The following is a 24,163-nucleotide window of genomic DNA, read 5'->3' on the forward strand; positions in this document are numbered from 1 at the left end:
GCCTTGTGTTGGAAGCTGCAAACTTGCCCAGCGATGGCCAGCTCTGAAGAAGAGCCATGCTGGGGTGCAGTGGCATTGGGCAATGCCAAGCCGAGCCTCACGCCAGAGAATGCTGAGTTACCCCAGGGGCAGGAGCAAACCTGCACCAGGGATGAGCACAGGACTTTCATGGGACAGGATTGCACCCGGAGCTGGACTAACCCCATTTAACACCCACTTTTTTCCCCAAATCACCAGGAGGTATTTATGGCCAGAGAGCTCTCCCCATGAACCCAAGGCAAGGCTGTGACTTCCAAGGGAGCCAAAATCAACCCAGGTGCCAGGTGAACATGAGAGTTCCCATCCTGGTCGCCTCCAGACAAAACACACCCCAAGGCCAGAGTCGTATCCAACTTCTGTATTTAGTGGCTCTTTACAGAACTTGTTCCTTCCAAAATTGTTAAACAAAGTTCATCGATCTCATAGAAACTTTTGAAGTACAGTACATGAGCCTAACAAAAACGTGACCGGTATGTCCCGCTAGCTTTAATACAACAGGATTGCTGTGTTAAAGACTATCCTAAGTGCTTCCTTGAATCCCGTTCCACTAAAGCTCCTGCTAGCACACGACACAGAAGAGCAGTCAATGGTTGCGCCTCGACCTTCTGCAGCACGGTGGCAGGGAAAAGAGCGGCCGTGGGCAAGCTGGGGCTCGCTGGGTCAGGGCAGGTGGGCAAGGAGAGCTGTGCCTTCGCAGAGCCGCTTTTAGCATTGGTCATCGACTACCACCCAAGTATAAAAATACCTTCTATTCTGATAAAAATGTATACAGTGGAAAATTAGTCGATGCATAGCCTCAGAGCCTGGCAGGGGAGCCCTCTCAACAGTGGTGGACTTGGTGGGTGATGGCTGATGCCGTGCAGGCAGGGGACAGGGCAGAGCAGCCCAGCACAGGCCACCCCATGTTGTTTAAAGGCATGTCATTAGCAGAGGCCAGCTGGTGGTGGTGGTGGGATCAGGGAGGTGGCGGGGAGCATGCCGGGATGGTGCCACTGCTGAGCTCCTGTGCCTTTACACAGGGTCAGCCCTGGAAAGTCAAAGCTCGATGGTGCTTTGCCCAATTCAGTCTGAGCTTGTCCAATTCAGGCAGGATCCTGGCATGACACCCCAGGACTTATCCTGGCTTCACCAGCAGCCATCGCCTGGGGACACAGCCATGGCAAGGGGATACTCCTCCTGCCCGGGCACTCTCCCTAAACAAAAGTGCTTCAGCTGCAAGAGCTGGCTGTGCTGCTGGGAGCAACCCCAAGCATTGTTTGGCCCCCTGGGAGCAGGTGGCTGATGATTTTTGGGTGCTTGTCCCCAAGCACTAGTGCCCCAGGAGCTAAGCTCAGAGGCGCCATCTCTTTTTCTTTCCCAAATGGACAATGGCAGAGCACGGGGAACCAGGATCCCATGAGTGTCCATCCCCAGCGAGCCAGAGCTGTCCCCAAGCATCACACCCAGGTACCTCTTCTCATCTTGCTCCCAAATTCGTAAGCACAGGTTGCTTGCTTTGTTTTTGTATTATTTTTTCTTTTCCTCTGGGACCTGGAAGGAGCTGCACTTCGCCAGCTGGAAGGGGCTGCCACCGGTTGCTGGCTGGAGGAAGCGCAAGGGACGGCATTCAGACCATGCTACATCTTGTTCCAGAAGGCTATTGCAGACATTTCTACAACATACACAACCGCACGGGACATTCTGTGTTACAAAAGTTTCAAAAAACATAAACCACCAGAACTAAATACATACTCGATGGCATCAAGGTTTTTGCTTTAGAGTCTTCAGGGACTATGACGCAGTCTCTGGCTGGGGCAGAAGCGATGCAGTGTCTTACAGACAGAGATGGAATCTGCTCGGCAAAAGTTTCTTACATTTGGTCAGTCTCATAGTGCTTCTTGATGGCTTTGCTCAATAAGTCTTTTCTGTGGGGCATTTTTGTCTGATTTTTTTTTAATCTCATCCAGTGGCAAACTACAAGACTTCAGTGTACATTTAATGACACGACTGCTACATCATCTTGATTTTATATCTATCTTTAATATCAAAGCAGCTTAAGCTGTTAATAAATTCCAAAGTATCCTTTTATTAAAATATCTAAAAGAGGTCTATAAATATTTTTTGTTTTTTTCTTTTCTTTTCTAAAATTGTTCCCAGTTTTTCACATTTAAAACAAAGCAGGGGGGTGGCTTTGTAGCAGGGGCCCCCCCTTTCCATGGGTGCTCCCCTCCGTCGCACCGGCTGCCTCTTGCCTCTCAGTGCACGCTGCATTTAACAAAATATATATATATGGGTGTGTATATATATTTAGGGCGTCGGGGGGACTCAGAACTCCCACTCGAGGGCCTCCTCGCGGTTGGCGGCCCGCTCCAGGCGGTGGATGATGTTGTTGAGGTTGGCCATCTTCTCGTGGCGCCGCTGGACGCTGGTGCTGAGCCGCAGGCCGGGGGCTGGTGGGAGCGCTGGTGAAACCGGCCCGGCGGAGGATGGCCCCGGTGAGGCTGAGCCGGCGAGGCCGGGCGAGGAGGCTGCTGAGGGCGATGTTGGGGAGACCTCCAAACTGCAACGGGACGACCCCGCAGAGGACTGGGAGCTGTCAGGGTGCAGCAGTGGTGGTGGTGCGGGTCCCCCGGTGGCACTGGCACGGCCCCCCCGCCGCGGGAGGCTGCTGGCACTGGGGGCAGCGGCATGGGGGGCTGCTCCCCGCTCCTCTTGGGGAGGTCCGGTCCCCTCGGCTGCCCCGGCCGGGCTGCGTGAGTCCCGCCGGCGGCCCCAGCTGCCCGCCTCCCCTTGCTCTTCCTTCACCTTCATGGGCACAGCAGCGCAGGGGTGCTCACCCCCCCCAAACACAGGTTTACGCTCCTCGGCATCCGAATCAGGGCTGTGGGGGGCCCGGCGCCCAGGGATGGCCGCCCCGCCACTCTGGTCTGGGTCCGGGTCTGTGTCATTGTCCTGCGTGCCCTCCACCAGCATCTCCCGGCGCATCCGTGACCTGCCGGGACACAACCAGAGGGTTGGCGACCACCACTCATAGTCCCATGTTGTGGGCACTGCACATCTTGAAAAAGCACCTCCAGCCAGAAAAATGCAACAACATTGCTTGAGGTGTAAAACCCCACATTTTTGGCCTTTAAAACTTTTTTTTTTTTAAATCACTGCCAGGGAATGGATTTTGCAACACTTTGAGCTGTTTTCAGCCAAACTGACCCAGTTTTGCAAGTGTTTTCCACTACTTTTTTTTCGTTGTTTAATACATAACAGTTTTCGAAGGTTTATTTTAGGGTGGTTGTGTTTACTGAGAGCAAGAGGGGCTTTTCTGGAACCACCTGAGGGGAAAGGTCACAGGTTCAGTCAATGTTTCACCAAAAAGCCCAATTCTCAAGCTCCCGTACTTCCCATCCGGTGGTTTAATGTGAGAAACCTCAGCTGGCCCCCATAAATATTGACAATCTGTTTTGTGCTACCTGGGGGGAGCTGGAGGCTCCACAGACTCAACAAAAGCACTTATATGTCTTTTTATACTGGTTTATATAGAGCCGGGGGTACAACCCATCACCTGGGCTGCCCACATGGAAAGCAGACGGCTCTTGGTGTGGGTCTGGGAAGGATTCAGGAGCCACGTGTCCACCTGCAATAATGCCCAAGAATGAAGTCCATGCTGGTTGCCAGGGCTGGGCTGCTGTGCGGATGGATCCTGTGCTCCAGGAGCCTCCATAAGGCTTTCAGACGGAGGTCCTGCTCAGTGGTGAGTGGTGTCCTGCACCAGTAAGCAGGCAGATGTGAGCATGGTAACCTCTTTAGATGCTCAACATGACTCGGTCAAGATCCTCTTGACCAGCCACCAGCCAGGGCACACACAGCTGCAAACCTGCACCTGGGGGCCTACAGTGACCATGCATGGGTCTGCACCTCCCCGTCTAGGCAAGAGGGACTGGGAGGGCTGGAAGACGAGCAGAAATGCCACCTTGGTGACACAGCACCATCAGATGTCTGAAGACTGGGAGCACCTATACCTGTAGTTGTGGAACCAGTTGATGACGGTGTTGGTCTTGAGGTTAAGCTGGAAGGAGAGCAGCTCGATGGTTTGCTGGGAGGGGTAGGGCTCCAGCTGGTAGGCCTTCTTCAGGGCTTCCTTCTCCTCTGGGGCCAGCACCACCCGTGGCTTCTTGATCTGGAGGAGGCTGAGGTCCTGCGGCTGCAGACTGGGGCTGGTGCACTCAGAGCGGGTACTGGGGGACTCGCTGTCTGAGCCGGCGCTCATCAGCCCATACCGACGTTTCAGGTAGGCTGTGGGAGAGGAGACCCAGCTGCGCACTGCTCGTCCCCCGGCCCGGGGAGCCCCCGCCTTGGCCAGCACCCTGGACCTGGGGGAGCTGCATCGCCCTGGCCCTCACCTTTCTTTTCCAGCTTCTTCATGTCGCGCAGCTTCTCCACGTTGTGGGGGTCGTTGAGCCAGAGCTGCATGCGGACGAAGGGCTCCCTCCCCTTCAGGCTCAGCTTGTGCCACGGCTTGGGCCTGGAGAGGAGATCGGACACCGAGCCCTGCGTCAGGCCCAGGATGCTCTCCCCGAACAGCCGCTGGCCTGGCGGAGGAGAAGCAGAAGTGATTAGAGTGGGGCAGAGCAGCAGGGCAGGCACTACAGTTCCCCACAGAGCAGGTGCACCCTGTTTCCCAGCCAGCATCCTCCCCGGCACTCCAGAATCCCCCGAGTACCCACAGCGAACCAGAGTGGGTCTGCAGCTATGGGAATTGGGGCGATGTATCCATGCAGCCTCACCAGCAGCTCCTGAAAACCCGGGCGGGAAGAGGGTCCGCACCTAAATTGTTGTCCGTCAAGACCTCCTTGACCTTCTTGGTGATGGAGTAGGTGTCCAGCTCGGGGGACATGGCGACGATCTCCTGTATGCCCACAGGTCCCTGATTGTTGGGGTACATCTTCCCACCCAGTGCAGGCGTTGACCGGCTCTCAGGCTGCTGGTTTTCTTTGCTGCTCTCCAAGGCCAGGGTGAGGGGCTCCTGGCAGCCCTTCTCATGCTCAGTGGGGCTGGGGGGTGGTGAGGGGGACGGCTGGGGCTCCACCAGGCTGGCTGTGCGACACCGGGGGAGAGGGGTCAGCGGGGATGGTGGGAGTGAGGTTATTTTGGGGGTGCCCACGGCTCTGCTCTTTGGACAGGAGGGATGCCAGCTGAGTTTCTCTGGCAGCTATGGCAAAGCAGGAGCCGGTGGAATAGTTAGAAAGAAAACACCACTAATATATAAAAAAAGTTACTTCTTCATGCCAGGCACAAAGCCAAGGGTTTTTGTTGTGGTTTTCCTTTTTTTTTTTAAACTACATGACTTTCAAAACCCATTTCTGACAAAAACCAGCCCTAAATTGTCTAAGCGACTAATTAAGGGGGTTCAAATGAGTTAGATGCATCAGAGGAGAGGGAGATGAAAGGGGCTTCCCAGGATCGGGGTGTGGGTAGCGGTGCTGGGGGTAGCTCTCCCCAGTGCTGGGACAGGGTTATGATGTGTGGGGCAGATGCAGAAGTGCCAGGGACACTGATGGCACATGGGGCCCACAGGGACGATGGCACTTACCCTGAGAGGGGGCTGGCTGCTGGCTGATGCCTTGGCCCAGCTGGTCGGTCAGCCAGAGCTGCATGCGGATGAAGGGCTCCCGACCTTTCTGCGTCAGCTTACTCCATGGCTTGGGCCGTGACAGCATGTCACTCACGCTGCCCTGGGACAGGCCCAGCACCTAGGGACCACGCAGGAGTCACACGCTGGGACCAGGACATGCTCCCCCCCATGCCAGGTTGCTGCCTGCCCTCTGTCCCCACATCGAGGGAGGGGGAGCAGGCTGCTGCTTGCTGCCGCCTGCTGCTGCGCTTATGGCCCCACAGCACGTCCCGACCATGCTGGGACCATGGTGGGTCCCCCCAGGATACCCAGTGGGCTGGGAGGACAGTCCCTGCAGGGCTCTGGATAGGGGACAGGGCGTTCCTGGTGGGAACTGCAACCAACCAGTTGGTGGTGATCACTAGGAGACCATTTGGGGTTGGGTCAGACCCTGAGGACTCAGCATCCTCCAAGGGGAAACCCACTGGGAAAAGCAGGGACTGTGGAAGGAGTTGGTGGAGGCCACCGATGAGCCCCAGGCTCTGGGTCGTGAAGCAGATGGGACACTGGACCCCCCTTCTCCAGGCTGATACCTTCTCTCCGAAGATCCTCTGGCAGATGCCGTTCTTGGCCAACTTTTCCTTGACCTGCCGGGTCAGCTCCAGTGTGTCCACCTCCCTGTACATGTACATCTCATACTGCTCTGGCGTCAGTGGTGGAACAGTAGGTTTCAGGGTCCGTGGCACATAGGCAGGATAGTAGGAGAGACGACTGCCAGCTGCTGGCTCCGTGCCGGCTCCCTCCGTCTTCATCTCTGTCAGCCGGTGGGGGTCATCATCTGCAGGTGGCAGCTCATCCTCATTGGCACCGCCCTCGCCAGGCTCACCTCGCTGCCAGCCCCGGCCGTTGGCCATGCTGGAGTAGCTTGAGGAGGATGAGGAGAGCGAAGGCGAGACGGAGGTGTAGGGTCGGCTGAGCAGGCTCCGCTCTGATGCCCAGTGCTGGTCGAAGTAGGAGCCAGCATCACCGATCTCCGACTTCACCTTCCGGATGATGCTCTGGACGAAGGCGGCAGGTGAGAGGACAGCCAGGGGTGTCTGTGGGGGGCCGGGGCTGGCCCCGCTCCCCTCCTCCTGCTTGACAAAGGTCGGGACAATGTTCTGGTTGACAGCAGCCAGCGTGGAGCGCTCGGTGGGTGGTGTGTCCGCAGGGCACCCGCTGCCCCCCGACTCCATCTCCAGCAGTGCCTGCTGCTGTGCCTGCATCTCCCGGCGCGCCTGCTCCAGGATGCTCTTGATGGCATCCTCCGAGCTGCTGCCGCTCGACCCATTGGCCAGCGCCTGTGATGCTGATGGCGTTTTGGGTTCACCTGCTAAGAAAAGGGGTGAGGGGAGCTCCGAGGTGCAGCACGCATTGTTTTACCACATGGACAAAATGCAAAATGTGGGAAAAAAGGGATTATAGCCCTATCTGCTTCGGAGCACTCTCCATCAGGCACATGCCCTGCATGAGTGCAGATCAGAAGGACCAGCAGCACCCACAAAGCAAAAGCTGTGACATCCCCAGCTCTAAACAAGCTTCTTTTGTGATGATTGCAAAATAAATTCTATTACCAATGATGGCAACAGACAAACATGTTTGTTTTCCCTGTCTGTTTTTCCACCATTTCTGTCTAATTTAATTCTCTGGGATTCTGCTTTCTCAGCAGACTACCTGTTTTAATGTATTTCATTTCTTGTAATTGACTGCGAGCGCAGCTGCTTTAATGATTCCTTGTGCCAGATGGATCGTGCATCCTCATTTAATCATCTGTTTCAGGGTGGGGGGGAGGAAAGGGTAGATCCAAAGTTTCTGAAAATCTAGGTAGAAATATCACTGCACGGAGAGTCTTCCATCCCTAATGGTATTTATCAGCATTTCTTACCACCATGTCCCAAATCTCTATGGATGTCAGCAGGAGACATGCCAAATAAAGCCCATTTTGGCCCTGCCAGGGCTGGTCTATCCCGGGTGCCAGCTCCTGGCCAGCTGCAGGGTTAGCCCAGGGCCAACCTGCCCAGGACTGTGCCACGACTGCTGGGCTTGGCAGGGGCTGGCTAACATTTCCTAGGGGAGGAAGAGACCCCTGTGCCAGACGCTGTCAGTTTTGTGGGTGTTTCAGTGTGCCATGGGACCTGCAGCCACGCAGCCATGTGCCATGGGTGCAGCCATGCAGCACCCAGCCGCTGGCAGCCCTCTGGGTGCTGCTCCCACGGGGGCAGAGGGGGAGCTGTAGGTTGCCCCCAGGCCACCCACACACTGGCACCTACCCCCCTTCTGTGACTCGATCTCCTTCTTCGCCTGCTCCAGGATGCTTTTGATGGCATCGTCAGAGCCGGTCTCTGGCGTTCTGATCCGCGGCGTAATACTACCTGATCAAAGAGGCAGGATAACAGCTTTGTCACCGGCGCTGGTTTTACAAGCTCCGCTTGTATGTCAGGAAGTATTTACTGCTCCTCATGTTCAGTTATTTTTAGGGATGCTGGTTTTAAGACAAGTGTCACTCCCAATTAGTCACTAGTCGACGCACAGGGAGCCCCAGTAGCCCCAGCTGCCAGGTCTCGCCTCCAGCGTGGCACCTTGCTCACCCCATCCAAGCGCACACCCTCCCTGCTGGTGACGCAGGGTGCCGAGCAGACAGAGACACGGGGACTACCACAGGCACTGCGCCCTCCCGCAGGGGAAGGGTTAATGCTGAATTGGATCCAGGGGATAAATCAGACCCCTCTGGGTTGAAACACCAGCAGATGCACGGACCAACATTGCCCCATCTCTGTTCCTCTGTAGGGACATGAGTGACCAGCCACCACTACTGCCACCACTGAGACGGGGCCAGGAGCCGCTGTCCCTGGAGCTGTGCGTGCAGGCAGCGGGGTGTTATCATTTTGACACTGTGCCAAGGTCCCACAGCACTAAGACTTCATTATTTTAACAAAATATTCCCGAGCACATTGATTCATATGCCATGAAACAACCTAATGAATAATTAAATGGCATTTGTCAGAATACATGACTAAAGCACGTCCGGGGATGCAGCTTCCACGGCAGGTTGTTGTTGATCGCTACCATTTGCTGGCACTCCATCCCACCCCACAGCGAGCAGGGGGACCACCAGGGACAATCCCTGAATGCCACCGGTGACTCTGTGTGGCATCACTGCTTGTCTGGCTAGCATATCACAGGTTGGCGGGCATCCCTGACATGGCACAGGGCACCCCAGGGTGCTGCCAGGGTGCGTCGGGAGGGGATCCCATGGCACCGCTTGTAGCATCCTGGGGCAGGACCCATTGGCTGGGGCCAACCCAACCACTCACCTCTCTGGCGCACCTGGATAGTCCTCAGGGCCAGCACGTTCTGCTCATCGGAGAGGAACTGCTTCATCTTGATGAATGGCTCCTTTCCCTTTACTGTCAGCTTGCGCCAGGGCTTGGGCCGGGCCAGGATCTCGCTGACGGAGCCCTGCGACAGCCCCAGCACGTAATGCCCGAAGACCCTCTGCCCGATGTTGTGCTTCAGCAGCTGCTCCTTCACCTGGAAGGCGATTTCGGCCGTGTCCAGCTGCTCCTCCTCAGCAGAGCTGCTGGCGCTGCTCTCGGACGGCTCGCTGGGCGGGCTGGTGGCACTGGCAGCCGGCACAGTGCCGGGGGGCATGGCACTGCTTTTGGCCCCGAAGAAGGTGGAGGGGAAGGGCGGCCCCCCGCTGGCACTCTCACTCTTGTAGGCAGGTGGTGGGAGGTGGGGGGTCTTGGGGTCCCCTGAAAGCCGGTCACCCCCTGGGAAGGGGGACAATGAGAAAGTCCGGGGGCCATCGGGGGCCAGGCCAGGGCCAGGCAGAGGCGGGACGGGAGTGGGGGAGGCGGGTTCGTCTGCCGGGGCATGCTGGGGGGATGGGTACGGCTGCTCCATGCCCAGCGAATCCTTTCCCGACTCGTCTTCGGAGTGATCCTCCTCTAGAGATGAACAAGAAAGAGGGAAACGCACTAGAGTCCCCCCTGGCCAGCATCCCTGGCATGGCCTTGCAGTGAAGCATCTCCTCTCTGTTTCTCTGGGTGGCATCCCTCCCCTTGTCCATCCCCCAGCCTGCTACTGTCTCTGGGCTCCTGCCCACAGCTGGGGAACGATCCAGCCTGGCCACCCTCATTCCCAGGGGTGCCCCTGGTGGGACCAGGGATGCTGTGGACCTGGGGACCCTACCAGTGCTGGCCAGAAGGCTGGGCTTCTCCAGCAGGTACTTCTGGGAGGGGTAGAAAGTCTCCTTCCCCAGCAGCAGGGCCTCCTCTGCCTTCGATATGCTCTGCAAGAAGCCAAGCCGAGATGGGAAAGGGTGGCGGAGCCACCAGTGGCAGGGCTGGCACACGTGTCCCAGCCCTGCCAGCATGTCAGCACACGCCATGGCACTTGCCTGGGGAAGGCTGCAGCTGGCGGAGGCCACCTTCATCGCCTTCAGGATGCTGGGAGGGAGACAAGGGGGGGTGACTTGGTGGGCACAGCATTTTGCTGCCGTCAAGCCGCCGAGCATTATGGCTGATGGAAGTGTCCCCTGGCCGGTCAGGGGACAGGCAGGCACTGGTCAAGCCATACCTCAGCTCCGTTTTGATCTCCTCGTAGTCCGCCTGTGCCTGCAGCTTTTCCTCCAGCTTCTGCGGAGCAGAAGGGGGAGTCCTCGCAGCCAGCTCCTGGCACGCACCCGGCATGGCCAGACCCATGCCCCCCCCAGCCCCAGCAAGCCCCCAGCCCCCATGGGCGCACCTCGATGGCTTCGTTCTTGGCAGCCAGCTGGCCCTCCAGCTCAGCGATCTGGTTGGCAGAGGACTCCTCCAGCTCCTGCAGCGAGCTCTGGAGGTGTTGGATATCCTTTAGGAGCCGCAGGATCTCCCGGTCTTTGGCAGCCAGAGCCACCTCCAGCCTCGACCCTGAGCACATGGAATAGTTCACTTTGTCCTGCTGGGAGAGGGGACACTGTCAGCTCCTGGCTGCCTAAGGTGGAGACAAGGGCCACCCTCCCCATCAGACACGTCCCCAGGGGGGGCAGGCGAGCGGAGGACTCAGCCCTGAGGGACAGGGACCCAGGGTGATGCAGCTGTGGGCAGTGACAGACCTGCCTTCTGCCCTTACAGGTCTCCCAGCTATGTCTGCTCAGTACTATGGGGGTGCACATCCCCCCTCCCCACAGGAGGCTTGACCTGCAGTTAGGGCACAGCCAACGGTACCACCCCATGGTGGAAAAATGCCTCAGTCATGGGCATTTCAGGCTTCCTCCCAAACATGGTGGGCGCTCCCAAATGCAAAAGGGTGCTCCTGAATGCAACGGGATGCTCCTGAGCACAACAGGATGCCCCTGAACATGCCAAGGTGCTCCTGGCTGCTATGGGGTACGCCTAGCTATGATGGGGTGATCCCAAGTCCAGTGGGATGCTCCTGGCTGTGACAGATGCTCCAGGCCGTGAAGGGGTGCTGCCAGCTGCAATGAGGTGCTGCTGGCCCTGATGGGGTCCTCCTGGCCGTGATGGGGTGCTGCCAGCCCTGAGGGGTGCCCTCACCCCGGCAGCGCCTGGCGGGGAGCAGCAGGCCAGGCGGAGGGAGCTGTTTACGGCCGCCAGCTGCTCCCTCAAGCTCTCCACCTCCCTCTGCGCCGCTTCCGCTCGCTGCAAGAGAGCAGAAAGTACATCAAGCTGGGAACCTGCAGCCCATCCCATGCCACACAGGGCAGAGCACGGCTCCAGGATCTGCACCAGCACGTGCCTCTCCGGAGCATCCTGCTCCCACCACTGTCACCATAAGACCCTGTACTTCAGCTCCCCACACCCTAACACAGTTCCCAGTCCCCATCCCTGGGCACCAGCAGCCCACCTCCAGGACACTGCCTTTTTCTACCCAAAAGGCTGTATTTACATACAAATTGGTCTTTAAGCCTCTCTAATTATCCACAGACATTTATTTGTACCTACATTTTCAGAATTAAATAAAACTAATGAATAGGAATAGATAAGACCAGAAGCAATTACACCAGAAACCAACACCAGGCTGGTGTGGGTTGTGCCCTGAAACACCCAAGAGAGGCTGGAGGTGACAAAAGCTGGCTCCAGCAGCTGAAGCAGGGCCCAGTGGGAACTCAAACACACAAGTGCCCCCCAACACAGGAGAGGCAGTCCCACTGGGCTGGTTTGGAGGAGCTGCTGGGAGAAGGAAACCAGGGCCCCCTTTATAGGGCTTCCCAGTCCTGAAGCCTGGCCACCCCACACCATTTTCGGGGACAGACATCCAGGCCACATGGATGCTTGGATGCTGTTGTGGGTGCAGCATCTGGGCTCTGTGGGGTCAAGCCCATCAGCCCTGGAGGGCTGCAGCTGAGTGTGGCATGGGGGGAGTGGATTACACACCCTGCGCTGGCTGAAAAGTCACCTCCTGGCTCACCTGGTTGGCTTTTTCAAGGTTCGTCATGATCATGGCTACTTCATCTGCCCTGTGATGAGAAAGCAAGAGGTGTCAGCTGGCAGGAGGCAAGGGACACAGCCCTCCATGGCCAGTGAGGGCTCCTGCCTTAGGTTTAGGGAGCCTTCATGACTTGGGATGCTGCTGCAGTCACTTGAAGTATCTTAACACCTCAAGTCATCTAGCAGCACCACAGGGATGTCCTGACACTGCCACGCTGCTGCAGGCAGTTTGGCTCAGCCTCGGGCATGCCAACAGCCTCTGGGCATGACCAGCGACTTACTTGGATGCAGCTTCTTCGTCATATTTACACCGCAACTCCAGCAGCTCTGTCTGGGTGGCCTTCAGCGCTGCGAAGGGGAAGAGGAGGGTGAGCCATGTGCTGGGCACTTGGCCCCCCACAGCTGGCAAGCCCTGCTCCGGCCCCCCTACCTGCATGGAGCACTTTGATCTTCTCCTCTGCCTCCCCCAGCCGAGTCGCCAAAGTGACCTGTGCTTCCTGCAGCCCCCTGTGAGAGATGGGCATCAGTGATGTGCCAGCAGCACTGCAGCCATGCCAACCCCACAGCCCTCTGAGGGTGCAGGGAGACCCCCCTCGCTGAGTCCTCGTTGCTTGGTGGCACTGGGGGAAAGACCCACCAGTGGATGATGGCACATGTTTAAGCCATGTTACCCCCTGAAATTAAGGGGTTTATTGCCCTGGGTGTAAAAAATTCACTTTGGGCTGAAAATAGTCCTGAACCCTGTGGCTGAAACCCCTCCAACAGTGGGGGGATGGCAGCCCACCCCTGCCTGTAGTTAATTGGAGGGAGGGAAGCAATCAGGGAAAAGTTATTCTGCATTATTTATAGCCTGCACTTGCCAGGAACTTACTCGCAGAGATCTGCAATTTAGGGTTTAAAGATTCCTCATTTGTTTCCCGGTGCAGCGTGTTAAGGAATAACAATGAAGGCACCGGGAAAGCCGGGAGCCTCCAAATTAAAAGGCCATTTAATGAGGTTCATCTGCTGACCTGGATTTAACCCATTTGTCCGAGCAAAGCCACATGCCAGGGAGATGGCGTGAGGGGCTGGCAGGAGGGACCTGCCCCGGCTCTGCCTGTGCCCACTGCTGCCCAAAAACCACCTGGGAAAGGGGACAGACAGACAGATGGACGCTCAGAGCACCCAAGACTGTCATGTTTCCAGGCTGGATGCATCTGCTCTCAACCTGGACAGCAAAGGAGATGGAAAGGGAAGGAGAAGAGGGGATGACAGACAGAAACCCCTGTGCAGGAATGGGAACAGAGCCATGTGTCCCCCAGCACCCCAAAATGACCCCGGCTGCGGGGTGTGAAGCCCCATCCACCCCATCCCTGGTACTCACGTACTTTTGCTTTTCTGCCTCATTTCTCTGCAGCAAGGTTTCTCCGCACAGTGCTTTGCCGTCGATACTGGAGAGCAGGGGCTCAGCCGCTGCCGCAAGCCTGGCCGCCGGCAATGTCTCCTCTCTGCGCTCTGCAGGGGGACATGTTTCACACAGCCGCATGGGGGACAGCAGCGGTGGCCGCCGGGGACCATGGGCCAGGGGACTGGTCCTGGCCCCGAGAGCCCCTGCACGCCAGGAATGCTTGGAGGTGCATGGGGGGACCTGGCTGGGGGCCGCTGTTGCCACCCTTGTCCGACAAGGTGGCCGGCGCTGGGGGGTACCTTTGGTGCTGATAAGCTCTGGGTGCTTCTTCCAGGGGTGTCTGAGGTCCTTCAGGGGGCCGGTTTCAGGCTCGAGGCGCTGGAGCTGCTGCAGCCGGTCCTCCAGGCTCCGGGCAGCCTCCAGCACAGGAGCAGGGTCTGTAGGACATGGTATGTGGTGGTGAGCTCTCCCACCTCCTGGGGACCCGCTGCCCACCCTCCTCACCACCCACCCCAGGGCAGCCACACTCTACAACCCACTTAAAACCAGAGTGAGTGTCCTCCCGGCCCCGGGGCACCCCTCGATTGCACACTGAGGGACTGGCAGGGCTGAACGGGGTCATCACCTCCCCGAGCGAGCCGGTGGCACCAGCAGCACCAGTGGCCCCAGTGCCACCAGCGCCAGCCCGTTTGGGTGCAGACAATGGCGGTTTGTGCCGAGGTAAGCAGGTGCATTCAGAGCTGTCCGTCTTCCCTCTGTCAGCATTACACCATCATTAGCTAGTGTCTGCTCAGCAGGGTGTGCCATTATGTCTCCCAGGGCTGATGTAATTATACATTGACATAATTAACCCAGCAAGCCCATTAAGCAGGCCAGCTAAAAATTCATCTATAATTATTTGTTGTGTGCATGCTAATGAGTCCATATGCACTGCCATTGTACAACATGAACAAATTAATTTACAAGTCTGGATTTTTTAATAAGTTCAAGAAAATGCCTCCTATTGAGCCAGGTTAATATAGGTTTGAGTTTTTTTGGTGGTTTTTTTTAGAAAAGGAGAAGAAAGAAAATAGATTTGAATTCTCCAGGGTCAAAAAGTTAGACAAACAGGGAAGTGGGACGGAGCCAGGCATGCTACTGTATGGCATGGATGTGTGGCACGCATCCAAGGGTAAAAAATAATAACGGTGATGGAAAAAAAATCAAACAACTGGCTGCCTCTGCTCCGAATGGAACACGGAGCAGGTCTTCTGTTCAGCAAGTCCCTGGCTGAGACAGCAGCAGTGCAGGATGATGGGGGTCCAGTGCCACCGTGGCCATGCCGTGGGATTTGGGCTGGTCCGGGGCTGCACCAGCACAGCCCAACCACAGCACCAGGAGTCTTTGGGGTGAACCTGCCCAAAAGACACAGGATTTGGCCTGTGATCTTCACCGCATCGATGCTCCTTGCAAGTGAGCAAAGCCAAGGCACGTGCCCCCAACATGGGGGTTAGGGCTCGCCCTGACTCGCTGCCGCCCTCTCATTCGGCAGCATCATGGCAGTGGGGTGCAGGGCCTCACCACAACACCCGCCACGTGGCTTGCCCACAGGACCATCAACTGCCAGACCCTGCACACTAATGCCGAAAGCTCCCGGAGCGCCCTTCTCCCCAAGGAACGTTCCCCCTTCTTTCTCCTGTATGTCCCACAGAACCCTCAGACACACTGGGATAAAAGGTTTGTGCCCAGAGCTGGGCCGCACGGACCCAGCTGGAGGCCGGTGCTGAGCTGTGCCAGCACGCTGCCAGCTTTCGCACTGAATCAGGGGCTCAGATCTGGCTGGGACCCTCCCAGGCTGCTCACGGTGTTTGGCCAGCACTGGAATTGCAGCTCGGCATCCTTCAGGCTGGTTCCCAATCCAGTGACGTGGGACAGTGCCATCAAAGGGGGTCATGGTGACGCGGCACAGCCCTGAACCGGACTGGATGCTCTCACAGCCATTAATAACACCCATAAGTATGCAAGCTGAGATAATGATACGGCTAATTAAACCCCACGCTCCAGGGCCCCAGCTCACAGGCTGCGGGGGCCAGGGGTCCCCTCCACGCTCCCCCAGCCCCAGGCGCTCTGTGCCAGCCCGCGAGCCACCTCCGTGGGGATTAACACTGGGGCAGACCCTGTCCGATCTGCACTGGCAACTCCTCTCGCCTCTGTGATGAGAAATAATATGGGATGAACTGGCCCGAGCAATAAAGCTCTGGGGATTTTCCTCGCATCAGTGTTTTCCTTGCCGCAAGCTGCAGCCCCATCACTGAAATACAGCTGGCAGGATCCCCCAGCATGCTGCTCCCTGTTTGGAGCTGATATCCTGGGACGATGTGGTTAGGAGTGGAGCTTTTAGAAGGGAAAAGAGCAAGCAGTGCTTCAGCTGCGCTCCGTACATCAGCCGGGGCAGCACTGATACAAAACACACGGCTGGATTAATTGCATTGTGCTAATACCATGCTATCCATTCACCAGGAAAGCATGGTCCTCGGCTGCGGGGCCAGCTCTGCCACCTCATGTGAAGTGTCCAGATGCAGCAAAGGGCTGCCAGGACTGGGCACCAAGCTCACGCCATGCTTGCGCTGCCAGCGAACAAACCCTCTTGCTGCAGGGCTGGAAAGAGGATGTGCTTGAAACCAAGCATAGTCTGCTCACACCAAGGCACCACGGACGTCACATGCCGTCACACTCTGAGCCATATGGGAGGGCTTGCGACACTGCCCACAGCACAGAGGATGGTCCCCCCTGCGTGGGTCACAGCCCCCATCGGGCAGGTTGGAGACAGCGCTGACGCCACAGCTGAGCGGTCATATAGCTGTGAGCCCCACCACGGCAGTGACTCACCAGCGGCACAGCCGGGTGACGGGTGACGCCAGGGGTACGTGCCAAAACAGGACCATAGGGCGATGCATGCTCCAGTGCTGCGTCCACCCGTGGCAGCTCCCGCACACCCGGGGTTGCAGTGTGGCATCGCCCACCGACGGCGCAGCTGGCTCGTGCTGACCCATGTGCCAGCAAGTCCCTGCCGCAAAGCAGAACCTGCAATCCAGGCGTGCTCACCTATTGCTCTATATGCGCACCCGCTATATATACACACATATATATATGTATATACATATAACAAGTGCTGCCACTAGCTGGCGTTATTGGCTGTCCTTTAGTGCCACCAGCAGTGCTGCAGCAGGGATGGGGGCAGTGGGCAGGGGTCCCTCCTGGTGTCCCCAGCCCCGGCATGGGAGAGCTGGGCTGGGGGCCTTTCCCCAGGCTGAAGTGGGTCTGGGCCACCAGCAGACCCACTCCTGGACACCCCCACCACAGCACCACACAGCCACCGGAGCAGCTCGAGGCACTGTGTGATGGTGGGATGGGGTGCAAGGAGTCTTGGGTGCTCAGCACCTTCTAGGCGTGCACAGCTCCAGGGAGCATCTGTGTCTCTGGGGACCAGCAGCTCATCCCTGTGCTAGGGCCTGGCCACTTGACCTGGCCTTTGGTGGAGGTCTCTGGGCTGTGGGCTGAAGGGTGACATCTGCCTCACACTGCTGTCCAGCTCCAAGAAGAGCACAGGGCACACACAGTGCATGGATGGTGCATCCGTGGTGCATCTGCCGTGCATGCATGGTGCTGTCACCTTTCCCACCAGGGCGGCACCTCCTCCACCACCCCATCTCAACCTGCTTAAACACATCCACCGGCGCCTTACAAATCCTTCCACGAGTCAAAGTCAGCCTTAAATCAAATCATCCCCAACAACAATGACATTAATTATGCTTTTAACACATTTTACTGCTTCCCCCCTTCCCTTCATACCACATCTGTGTGAACAATATCCAAAAGATTTACGGTTTTCTCCCGTAATTACAGACACACAGCCAGCTCACTTATCAAAATACTTGCTGAGCAATCAGGCTCCGTTACAGTCTCTGCCAGAGATTTGTGTTGACAGCAGCCATTCAAAGCAAAAAATGTCGAATCAGGACTTATGTGGCGCTTGTAAAGTATTCCACAAAGAGTTCGCCTGTCGAGAGACACACGGACATGTAACAGACGGGGACAAAACGACGGGTGGGAGGATTTGGGGAGCTGGAGGGGAGAACGGAGCAAGAGATGGATGGCTGCGGGAGAGCAGAGAGAGGAAAGGAGGAGGGGGGTGCAAAGATCACAGGGGAGCAGTTTTGGGGTGTGCGTGTGTGTGCATCTGTCTGCACGTGTGTACATGTGCACGCACGTGTGTGCATGCGTGTGTAAGCAGGAGGAGCACAGCGGGTGAGCATGGGGAGGTGGGGAGGGAAGATAACTGGGTTCTGGAAACTGAGCTGACATTTGGTTCTTGTAGCACAGGAGAAAATTTAATGAGGACAAAAATATGTCTCCCTAATTCCCCTAAGAAATCATTAAAACATTTTGTTATTCCTAAATGTCTGGAAAATGAATTAGTGGCCCTGCAGGAGCCCTTCTGCGCATCTTCAGCCATTTGCAGCTCTCTATCCTTGTGCTAGAGGATGCTCTGTGCCACCATGCCCGGCACAACCAGCACCCCCGGCTCAGAGCGTGGCAGAGCCCACGGCAGGGAGTGGGGAGCAGTGGGCAGGGGGGTCCCGGCCCCTCACCCGGCCCTAGGACCGACTCTGCCAACACAAGCCTCAGGGCTGCCCTGTGCCTCAGTCTCCCCTCCCAAGACTCCAAATGGCACCCTGGACGGGTGGTACACCCTGGCACAGCGGTGAAATGGGGAAAGCCGTCCCCAAGCCGCGGCTGGTGCCAGGGGTCGTGCTGCGAGCTGGAGCTCAGTCATTTCGGTTAACTTACCGTCAAAAAGACAACTGGGGATAGCCGCAGTGTTATTACAAGGGCTGAGCAAATGTATTCCTTTCCTAATGTCAAGATGCATTTGGCTCAGGGGCTGAAACACAGCGATGGCAAAAGCTGTTTCCACTCCTCTCTTCGGCTGGTATTTCCAGAGCACCATGCGCGAGCGGAGGTCGGCGATGCCAGCCACGCCGGGGACGGGGCCGGCAGCGCTGCCGCGGTCCTCGCTGGCTCCTCTCGGCACTGGCGCCGGCACGCAACTCGTTAGGCAGCCAGGTTGCCACCGCGTTGCTTACCTGGAGCTTCGATTAATTGCTTGTAAACGCTCAGGAAAGCCGTCTCAGCCTCCTTATTTCTCTTACTAAGTGCAATCACCTGCAGGGAGAGGGAAAAAGGGTGTGAGAGACGAGCTCAGAGGAGGGAATCATCTCTGCCAGACCACCTGGACCGGTGCCACCCATGACTGGCACATGGGTTTCCCCCAACACAGCTCTGTGCCCGCCCTGCGCAGCCGCTCGCTGCCTTTGGCTAAACTCCTTGCGCCGCTGCCATGTCACATCGCCCTAAATCATTGATGTGCTCTGAGTAAATGAAAATTATAATTTAATGTCGGCGCTTAAATAAGAAATAAAGAAGCCTGCCTGTTGTTGTGCTTGCTGGGCTGGATCCGGCACACAGCCTTCCCCAGCACGGCTCAGCTGGGGCGATGCTGTGGGCAGGAGCAACGCTCGCACCACCCCTGTGCTCCAGGTCTGGGACATCATGTCCCCCTCGGCTGCCGGGGTGCTGGTGACACTTGTGCCGGCTGGGCGGCAGGGAGACAGCACGCTGCATTGCTAATAACCGAACAACATATTAATCTGCTGCGTACTCCCATCCAACATTTATGAGCATGAATCATTTACTCCCCTTAATTTTTCAAGGCACAATGACACCTCAGGGTGGGGGCTGCTGCCCACCGGGCTCTGGCATGTTTTGTTTGTTAAGGGTCCCCTTGCTACCCCTGCACATCCAGCCCCACCTGCAGCGGATGGGATGGGGTGCTGGTGGGATGCATGGACATCTGTGTCCCTGCTGCCCCAGGCACAGGAGCCGGGGATGGAGGGGACCCATTCCCAGCCAGAAAATGCCCAGTTTAATCCAAACTGGGCACCTGTGCCAACTGGTGATGGAGGAAGAGATGCCCACCTGGCATTCAGTGCTGGCAGACACGCTATTACCACCAGCACACTCATCAATTCAACTACTCTTAAGCCACCTATAGGCTAATTATCAAACAAAGCCCAAACTTTGTGCCTCAGCCCCATGGCAGCTCCCATGCCGGAGCATCTTTTCCCTCCCCCTGCCTCCTCCGTGCCGTGGAGCTCCCGGCTCACCCTGCCAGCCCGGATTGCGATTGCTTGTCATTCAAACCCAAAGCAAACCGCTCATTTGTAATCCAGCAGCCACCTGAGCAAACTGCCTTCTCCTTCCATGCTTGCAGGCACTGGAGCACAAAGATCATTTTTCTATTGTTAAAATTGTATAAGCCAGGCTTTTTATAGCGTCTCGTACACAAACCTACTTTCTCGGCGCTGCATTTCCAGCAGAGTAGGAATTTGGGGGCTTTTCTTCAGTGTTCTGCAGAAATGCCTGGCTTCGGGGTGCTTTAAAATAATAATAATAAAGTGGGGAAGAGAGGGGGGAGGCAGCAAGCAGACGGTGAGCGGCACCGCCTGCGTATTGCAGCAGGACAGCATCGCACCTGCTGAATTTGCCGGCGGCACGCGGTGTTGGGTGGTGTGGGGAGCCCTGCCGGGGGTCTGTAAGGATGCAGAGACACAGCGGGGCTGGGCTGCTCCGTGGCATCAGCCCTGTATGCTTCCCCACTTGCCGCACCCTTCGGACTTTGTACAGGAGAGGAGCAGGAGCGAGCACAGCCCATCAGCATGGCTTTGCGCAGGGTGATGGGGACACCTGGACCTGCTCAGGCTGCTCTGAGGACCTTCAACTCCCCTGAGATGGCATCAACCAACGGGTGAAGAGCAAAGAGCCACTCCAAATGTGTTCTCCATCACCCATGCCTGCCCCCCCGCCACATCCCCAACTTGTGCCAGCAGGGAGGAGCCAGCCCGGACCTCCAAATCGCGCCTTTTCCACTGAATTTTATTCCTGCAGTCACGTCATAGAGACAAAGTGTTTTTTTCCAGGGGAACCTTTGAAGCCTGTCCCTCTCCTTGGCAATCCCGATGGAGATCCGAGCATTCTCCACTGGGAACTTTGTAGCTCCAAGGTGGGCAGGAGCCTGCAGCATCCCCATACTGTGGTCCCACGGACCTTGCCTCTCCACAGCCACCTGCCACAGGCTCACTGGGGATGGATCCAGGTTTCCTCCTGGTTCATGCAAGGGGTCGACCTGCCACTCAGCCCACCTTCCCAGGGAGCACCCACGGATGTGGTGTGATGCCTTTCCACCCATTAACCACCATCAGCATCTCAACTGGAGCTGCAAGACGTGCAGTTTGCTGGTGAGGAGGCACTTGGGGGCATTTCATCATACAAGGCATTTGGGGGCCATTTCACCAGCCCCGTCCCCCTGTGCTGAGATCTAGCTCGGGGCCGGCACATTTCAGCCCATGTCAGTGCCGGGGCATCACCGACGCAGCCGATCGGCAGGATGGCGAGCCAGGCGTCCGCTCTGCTTTTTCAGAGTCCCACTAAACTTCAAGGAAATGTCAGTGAAAGATATTTAAAATTTTCAGCGACCTTTTCCAGATGGGGATAATTCACCAAAATGCCAGGGGTGATTCCTGCCAGAGCAGCTCCACATGCTGCATGAGCACAGCTCATGCCACTGAAACCACTGCTACTCCTAACATAGAGCTGAATAAACACCCAGAAAAAGCCCACATCAGCCCTAAAATCAAGGTTTTGTTGAAAAAAATCCCCAAATGTTTGCTCCCTTGGAGCAGAAGCTGGGCCAAACCCTGTGTCTCCATCTAAGAGGGCGATGTCAACTGTGTCCTGCTAAGAAGAGGAGAAAATTGCTAAAAATGGGGGCGCTGACACATCCCTGCAAGCAGCCCAGCTCAATGGGGTCTGGACGGCATCATCCCTGCACCCCTCATCACCATGCTGCCCATCAGCGATGGCAAACCCACCACCAACTGCTTGTCCTCTGCCCTCAAAGCCCTCAGCAGCCAGCAGCGAGCTCTGCCTCTGCATTATATATCGACGTACTATTAATTTCTATTTTTCTGCCCCCCATCTCCCTCCACAGCAACCATGGGCTCAAGGTGAGGCAGGCAACAGCGCGGGATCGCCACCGCATGATGAATTACATTTACGCGCCGGGTCCTTTTCATGGCTGGTGACTTTCCAGCAAAGCAATTATCACTGTAGAATGCGTAATAGCCTAATTAATTACTATTGTCAGGCTGGCCTCTGTGCCATGATTATACCTTCCGAAGCCAACTTTTTAAACATTTGGAAGCAGAAATATTATTATAATTGACTGACAAAATGGTAAAACTCCCCCGGCGCAGCCGGTCCTCCTCCTGGTACGGCGGCAAGGACCGACTGTCTGAGCATCTCCTCTCCAAAGGCGCAGGATTTGCATTGCACCAGCGGTGAGTTTATTCTTATATCCATGAGATCAAGTGCAGGATAAGTAGTGGGTTATTTCCATCTAAATACTGGTGGCAGTAAACCGCAAATGAGCTCTTTTTGAGCAGAGAGGAACAGCTGTTGGGGGAGAAAGCGGCAGCAGAGACCCCAAATGTTGAAGAAAACTGATGAAAAAATACATTCAAGCCTATTTTCCTCACTTTTTTTGCTGATGTGTAAAAAAGTCAGGAAGAGCGGGAGAGCTGAGGAGGGGTGAGGGGGGAGAGACTGGGAAGGAGCTGTGGTCCCAGGGGAGAGCTCCAGGTGATGGGGGCTGGACCCCAGCACGGCACCAGACATGTGCAGGGGAGCCCCCGCCTTGTGCTGGGGCCCTTTGCTGCCTTCCTGGTGCCCTGCATCTGACTGGCTTCTTAAACCCATCGCACGAGTGCACAAATCCATTGCACACCCACAGACCCATTGTGCGTGTACACAGACCGATTGCACATGGGCAAGCCCGTTGCACACAAGCACAGATCCATCGGCACGCACACAAAACCCGCTGCAGAGACCCACAAACCCATCGCACGCACGCACCGCCCCGTCGCACACCCACAAGCCTACCACGCAAACCCACTGTGCGCACATACAAACCCATCACACGCTCACACAGACCCCCGTACACATGCACAGACCCACTGCGCAGCCACAAACCCATCGCACACCTACCCTCGGACCCACTGCACACGCACAAACCCGCTGCACGTGCAGAAAACCATCGCACATGCACAAACCCCTCATACACCCACACAAACCCATCACACAGCCACCCAAAACCATCGCACGTGGACACAAACCAACTGCACACAGGCGCAGACCCACCGCACACCACAAACCTATCGCACCCCCACGTAAACCTAACACCCACCCCCACAAACCCATCGCGCACGCCCCCCACCCTTTCCCACTCCTTCCACCGCCGCACCCCCCAGCCCATTGCTCCAAAGGCAGAAGCAGCTCACAACGTTTTCACAAGGCCAAAAAGCAATTCATGTCAAAAAGATCAATAATATAAAAATAAAGCCTGAGAATTCTAGTTAAAGGGAACGTCATAGAAATATGTTGTTCACGTTCATGATTCGGAGATTAAAAAAAAAAAAGAATCAATATAAGTTCTTCAGATGATGTTATTTCTAATGAGAAATATACCAAGACTGCTGCAAATAACTGCTTAACGGAGGAAAAAAATGCATTAATAATTTACTTTATAAAGCATAGGATCCCAAACGCAAGAAAATTGCTGCTGGTTCTTAATTTTGTTGTAATACTTCCTGACAAGTTCAATGGTGCTTTGGCAAAGTTCCTGAGAGCAGAGTCAGAGGACGTTCAGCTCATGAGGTTACTTTTTTTCCCCCTCTTTTTCCACAGCATCCTGGCCCAGCCGGCTCTGGGAGAAGGTGCCCACACTCTTCCCTCTCTCTGCACCGCAGGATCTCTCGGGCTGAGCCCCCGATTGGCGCCAGCCCTGCCAGCCCCTGCCTGCTGCCAGGCAGGAGCATCCTCCTGACGCCCGTCCCCAGGTGAGCTACAGCCTCCAGTCTTGATGCAGCAAGCGGGGATATATTTCAAGCTTATTTTAGCATCTTCACCAACATAATTTAATAGACTTTTTTTTTTCACTGGCTGGTTTAGTTGGGGTATTTTTCTTAATTTTTTCCTTTTTTTTTTTTTTTTTTTGTTAATTTATTTTTCTAGTGCATTTGTTGACAGTTGGCAACTCCAAACCATCTGCTACTTATGCACACGCCAAAACGAAAGGCTTCAGCATGGAACCCAATGCGGCTCGAAAGAGCAGGCTGAATTCTGATGGTCGGTGTGAGAAGGGGCCACCCGAGCACGTTAATTCCCAGCGGGGCCAGATTTCTTGCAAGCCCACAAAATTATTTTCCTGCAAAATTATGCAAAACTCCCCAGGTGGCTGGCGGCAGCGGTCCAGGCTGGCAGAGGAGATGGGCAGGGATGCACAGGGCTCTGCATCCCTGGTGCGGATGAAGCGGGGCAATGATGGGGTTCCCACCAGCCCACAGGTTTGGGATGGAGCTGGGACGGAGCTGGGCTGGAGCCGGGCCGGCCCCAGCAGAGAGGCGCACCCCGAGCATCACAAAGTTTCACCTCCCATTTAGCAGAACAAAACTTTTAATTTAGATGTTTTCATCTATCTATCAGAGTAAAAAAAAAATAAGTTTAAAATAATGACTGTAATAA

The 24,163-nt window shown here is 56.2% G+C and overlaps 1 protein-coding gene across 7 annotated transcripts in view; it reads right to left on the reverse strand.

The window, feature by feature from the left end:
* Nucleotides 1-382: 382 nt before the first annotated feature.
* CUX2 (cut like homeobox 2) overlaps nucleotides 383-24,163 on the reverse strand; it is a 68,535-nt gene continuing 44,754 nt past the window's right edge. For 2 of the 7 annotated variants that reach the window (XM_075109907.1, XM_075109906.1), the window contains exons 2-19: nucleotides 18,314-18,688; nucleotides 13,783-13,920; nucleotides 13,464-13,590; nucleotides 12,527-12,603; nucleotides 12,378-12,444; nucleotides 12,077-12,125; nucleotides 11,203-11,307; nucleotides 10,412-10,606; nucleotides 10,244-10,302; nucleotides 9,857-10,113; nucleotides 8,977-9,612; nucleotides 7,933-8,034; nucleotides 6,217-6,992; nucleotides 5,603-5,762; nucleotides 4,837-5,106; nucleotides 4,413-4,601; nucleotides 4,032-4,305; nucleotides 383-3,010 (exon numbers count right to left, since the gene is read on the reverse strand). In XM_075109907.1, the coding sequence (XP_074966008.1) occupies nucleotides 2,344-3,010; nucleotides 4,032-4,305; nucleotides 4,413-4,601; nucleotides 4,837-5,106; nucleotides 5,603-5,762; nucleotides 6,217-6,992; nucleotides 7,933-8,034; nucleotides 8,977-9,612; nucleotides 9,857-10,113; nucleotides 10,244-10,302; nucleotides 10,412-10,606; nucleotides 11,203-11,307; nucleotides 12,077-12,125; nucleotides 12,378-12,444; nucleotides 12,527-12,603; nucleotides 13,464-13,590; nucleotides 13,783-13,920; nucleotides 18,314-18,473 (4,308 nt within the window). In that variant the 5' untranslated portion in view covers nucleotides 18,474-18,688 and the 3' untranslated portion in view covers nucleotides 383-2,343. Of the gene's footprint in view, nucleotides 3,011-4,031; nucleotides 4,306-4,412; nucleotides 4,602-4,836; nucleotides 5,107-5,602; nucleotides 5,763-6,216; nucleotides 6,996-7,932; nucleotides 8,035-8,976; nucleotides 9,613-9,856; nucleotides 10,114-10,243; nucleotides 10,303-10,411; nucleotides 10,607-11,202; nucleotides 11,308-12,076; nucleotides 12,126-12,377; nucleotides 12,445-12,526; nucleotides 12,604-13,463; nucleotides 13,591-13,782; nucleotides 13,921-18,313; nucleotides 18,689-24,163 lie in introns of all 7 variants that reach the window. The other 5 variants (XM_075109913.1, XM_075109914.1, XM_075109912.1 and 2 more) reach the window with 5 other exon arrangements.

Source organism: Phalacrocorax aristotelis, chromosome 15 (genome assembly GCF_949628215.1).
Source record: "Phalacrocorax aristotelis chromosome 15, bGulAri2.1, whole genome shotgun sequence".
NCBI lineage: Eukaryota > Metazoa > Chordata > Aves > Suliformes > Phalacrocoracidae > Phalacrocorax > Phalacrocorax aristotelis.